At 36.5% G+C, this 4,748-nt stretch overlaps 1 protein-coding gene across 1 annotated transcript; it reads right to left on the reverse strand.

The window, feature by feature from the left end:
* Window positions 1-632: 632 nt before the first annotated feature.
* ADSS (adenylosuccinate synthase) lies at window positions 633-4,609 on the reverse strand. Its single transcript, XM_021426445.2, has 4 exons — window positions 4,237-4,609; window positions 2,082-2,774; window positions 1,588-1,899; window positions 633-1,159 (listed from the first exon to the last, which is right to left on the reverse strand). Exons 1-4 carry the CDS (start codon window positions 4,528-4,530, stop codon window positions 989-991), a joined length of 1,470 nt encoding a protein of 489 aa, XP_021282120.1. The 5' UTR covers window positions 4,531-4,609; the 3' UTR covers window positions 633-988.
* Window positions 4,610-4,748: the final 139 nt, after the last annotated feature.

A 4,748-nucleotide genomic window follows, 5' to 3' on the forward strand; every position in this document is an offset into this window, starting at 1 on the left:
AAAAAAAAAACCAAACCAAACATGCTCTAAGTCATTTTACCCAACAAAAAATTTGTGATGCCAAACATTAATTTTCTGGCAAAATAAAAAAAGAAACAACAATGATACCAAACATATTCATTGAAAATGTAAACTAGTATACACTCAAGTATTGTTAAATATGATTCCTTATCAATCTATTAATTATTATGAATTTTTACTGCTTATTCATATTTCACTTATATTTCACTCGGACACAAATTTTAATATACTACTAGGAGATTTGGATTTCATTTTATTTAAAAAAATGTCCACAGCCCTTCCAAAAACAAGAGGGGTGGTTTTGAGAACAAGATAAACAATAGACAAGCAGTTTTTCTTTTTGTAATGACATGATCTCAAACGCCTTTTTGGTACCACGTTCTAATCAAAACTAGACTTTTATGCCTCGGTGCCGCTGTGCTTGAATAACTTGTTACGTAAGACTTTCTGATGCAAATGATCTGTCAGAGCGGTAACTGCGGAATATATCTCAAACCATGGCTTACTAAGTATTCTATAATTCAATATTCTTGCGTATTAAAAATGGGCCTAGGTATACTGGCATGGTAAGCTTAATGAGACAGGAGATTTCTTATTGAAGCTGCTGAAGATCTACAACATTGCGGTTACATTAAACCCGTTTCTTAACTCTTCCTTACAAACTCACCACTGCCATCAAAGAGACTTCAAAGTATAATACGCTCAAGAACTAATACTAAACCAAATTTCCACAAGCGGATTGATACCTTGGACATCCATTTCATATAGAGATCGAAATGCCCAATTCCAGGTAACCCCGTATGTGAAGATATTTGTTATTTCGTTTCATCAACTTCATGTATTTTCCTAATTTTGTCCCCAAAAAATGGTCCCAAAATGGGGAATAAAAACTTTCCTGCACTAATAGTTTTGTTTTGCCGAGTGCAAGAAAATAAACCAACAATAATTTAAGGAGAAAATCGTCGAATTATTTGAAAATGAGAGCATCACGGCCAGGTCCAATACCGATATAATGGACAGGCACACCAACAAGTTCCTCTATTCTCTCAACATATTGCCGTGCACACTTTGGAAGATCCAAGTAGTTTCTGATAGAAGAAATATCACAATTCCATCCAGGCAAAACTTCATATTCAACCTAAACAAATAGGAAGCAAATGAATTAACAAGAGTGCTTAACAACTGCTAGACAAACAGCCAACATGAACAACCTAGTAATTGCTAATTCATCGTTCTTGTTAGCAGTCAGAGCAGCATAAAACAAATTCATAGATAGTGCAAGCTTTCCCTCTGTCTTTGTCCAAAATAAAGATCTCAAAACTATCAAAATTGCATCCATTAATGGAAAGCTCAAAGAAAAAGCAATCAACATATGGTGTTCTCCTATATGGTGTCTATTTTTCAAGGACTTCCAGTCAAGTCTTAATCTATACAAAGAAAGCAGGATCAGTAAGGCAACTGAAGGAGTTAGGTTTGCAATAATGAAAAGCAAACAGTAAAATATTAAAATAAAGTGAAAAAAGAAAAATCTCAGGAGTGTCATTTATGTTAGAAAAGTTGACTTACCTTCAACTGCTCAAGAAGACGAAGATCTGCTGGGAATGATTGCACTGGTGTACCATCAACTTGTTTATAAGCAACACCCAGTTTAATTTCAGGAAGATCCGACAGGACATCCAATTTGGTGAGATTTAGAGAAGAAAAGCCATTAATCTGACAGCAGAACTTAAGAGCAACTATATCGAGCCAACCACAACGACGAGGGCGACCAGTAGTAGTGCCAAACTCCTGCCCAGCAAACCTAAGGAGGTCACCCCCTTGACCCAAGATTTCTGTTGGGAAAGGACCAGAACCAACTCTTGTGGTATATGCTTTTACCTGCACAGAGTGTTTAAAAGGAACATATATGAATGAAGTTAAACATATTTTATGTATTAAAACTAACAGCTATATTCAGAACCCTTTGGCTTTGCGTGTCTATAATTCATACCACCAACCATACAGCTAATCAACTCTAAAACGAAGAAATCAAGAGTAAACAAAACAAATCATTCACTTACAACTCCAATTAAATCACCCACAACTCTTGGAGCAATACCCAGCCCAGTGCAGATTCCACCAGCAGATGGGCTTGAGGAAGTTACAAAGGGATAAGTACCGAAATCAATGTCCAGCATAGTAGCCTGGCCACCTTCAACCAATATCCTCTTCTTCTGTGCAATCGATTCATTCATCACATGCACAGTATCAGAAATGAATGGCTCCAACCTCTCAGCAAATCTCTTGTAGTTTTCAACCTCTTCCTTGAGCATTTCTGGGGTATAGTTAAAACCAGGGAATCTTGAAGCTGCATCTGATAATAAGACATCAAGCTTCTGAGCGAAAGTATCCATGTGCCTCAAGTCACTTACTCTAATGCCATTCCTGATCACCTTGCTCGAATAACAAGGTCCAATTCCTCTTCTAGTTGTGCCAATCAAAGACTTAGCAAGCTCAGCTTCCCTAAGCCCATCAACTACTTGATGAAAATCAAATAGCAAGTGAGCACGGTCAGATACCAATATCCGTCCTTTGCAGGAGACACCATTAGCTTCCAGCCCATCAATTTCTTTAAATAGACCTGGCAAATTTACTACTACTCCATTTCCAATAATACATAGAGTCTCCTCATTAAGGATGCCAGAAGGAACAAGATGAAGGGCAAACTTCTTTCCTTCCGAATTGTAGATGGTATGTCCAGCATTAGCTCCACCCTGAGATCAGAAAAATTTCCAATACTAAGAAGGATGCTACTTGCATAATAGCAAGCTGGCTGGTTAAAGCCTAGATTAGGACTACATCAGCAAGGAGGTTCCAACGAGGACCACCATAAAACTATGTTTTAAACCAATCAGAAGGAACTTTGGGGTTCTCCAAAAAGCTCAACAGAATGAAAGTAAAATTCTTACATAATCATTATATGATGAAGTCCTGCAAAATCTATATAACACATATCTGCATATGCTTGTGTTCTAGTAGTAGTACACAAAGGAACGGTTTGTTATAACTATCCAACATTTGTATTTCCTTTCTTTTTTTCAGAAAGAAAGCAGTAGATAGACCCTGAAATGTATTAACAGTAGAACTCATATGCAAGGCAAGTCACATCATATTACTTATGATATATAAAAGTTCCTAAAATTACAAGTACTATGAAGTAAAAGGGTCATAATACTGCAAGTGATAACTTAAAGGGTCCAGGCTAAAAGCAAAAACCTTAATTCAGAATTACATTCCAAATGTATAGCAATTAGAGATATGGGTTATTTACATGACCATAGCTTAACATTGTACGCATGAAATCATAAACACTCTCCCAGACACAAATCACAATCACAAAATCAAATATTGATAAGTTAAAAGTAAAAAGAATCTGTGAAATGAAAGGGTAAACCTTAAATACTTGTACTCCTACAAAAGAAACATTAGGTTGAAACTTAAAAGAGAAGCCCTTGCTAATGCTGTTCAACAAACTTGTGTGTGGTACCATGATTTCAGATTTAAGGTCTTTTAAATCCAAAAACAATTCTCAGATATGCAAGCAGGCATAAAATTACTTATGCTATGTTTCGGTTGTTGATTTCACTATTTTTTTTCTTTTTGGCTTTGTTAAAAGTTGTTAAGAAGCAAAAGCAAATACTATTTAAAAAAAAAATTCATATGTACTTACAAATAACTAAATAGCTATAATGTAATACACAAAAAACATAATTGTTTGATATAAAAGTAAAATATCATACATTTTGTCACTTTCAATATTTTAATTTTCAATTTTTAATTATTCAAAAAAATAATCTTATTTAGACATACTTCAACTACCAAATAGAGCTTTAACGAAAAGAAAAGAGTTCCACCTCAAGATATCATATGCTTACTAACTCATATTGCAAAGTCAATCGAGGTTGACTTTTAACATCATTTTTCAGGCAGTTTTCTCTCTATCAAATTGCAAATTACTGATAATTTCCATTTTAATAAAAAAATTCAAATTTATTCATTTTTAATTCCAACTTAGTAAGGCTCTTTCTCATGTTACCTTTTCCACTTTCTTTCTGCCATTTACATTTTACTAAGAAATTGCAAAGTAAAAAGCGAAATTATATTCTATTGATTAAAGCTTTTGAAGCAAAAAATAAAACACAAATACGTATAAAAGTACGCATATAAGAGCGGTACCTGGCAGCGAGCGACGATGTCGAAGTGCTCAGCCAAGATATCAACAAGCTTGCCTTTGCCTTCATCACCCCACTGAGACCCCAACACGCCGGATACCTGACTCAGCGATCCGATTCGACTCAGCGACTCACTGGCTGCTGACTCAGCCACGCTTAGAGAAGAGGAGGCGGCGGGCTTCAGGGAGCAGACAACGAAATTACGGCGGTGCTGGTGAAAGTGGAGAGTGGGTCTCTGGTGGGCCCATCTTGAGGTGGCGATTGGACTGAGGTCGAGAGCGAGAGACGAGAAGCTCATGGTTCAAACAGAAGAGAAAAAAAAAGACAGGCGAGAAAAGAAGTAACGTTATTGCGCAAGGGTTTACTTGAAAGCAGGGAGGGAGGGTTTGGTGCTTGGGAGTGATTCAGTTACGGGCTGGTGATCAAAGAGGGGTTGTGAATGGATGACACGTGGAGTGAGCTGAGACTTGAAAGTAAAAGGACGCTTGGTATGGTGCAAGGGAAGGACATTATCTA

Source organism: Theobroma umbraticum, unplaced genomic scaffold (assembly GCF_002168275.2).
Source record: "Theobroma umbraticum cultivar Fairchild unplaced genomic scaffold, ASM216827v3 scaffold_147.0, whole genome shotgun sequence".
NCBI lineage: Eukaryota > Viridiplantae > Streptophyta > Magnoliopsida > Malvales > Malvaceae > Theobroma > Theobroma umbraticum.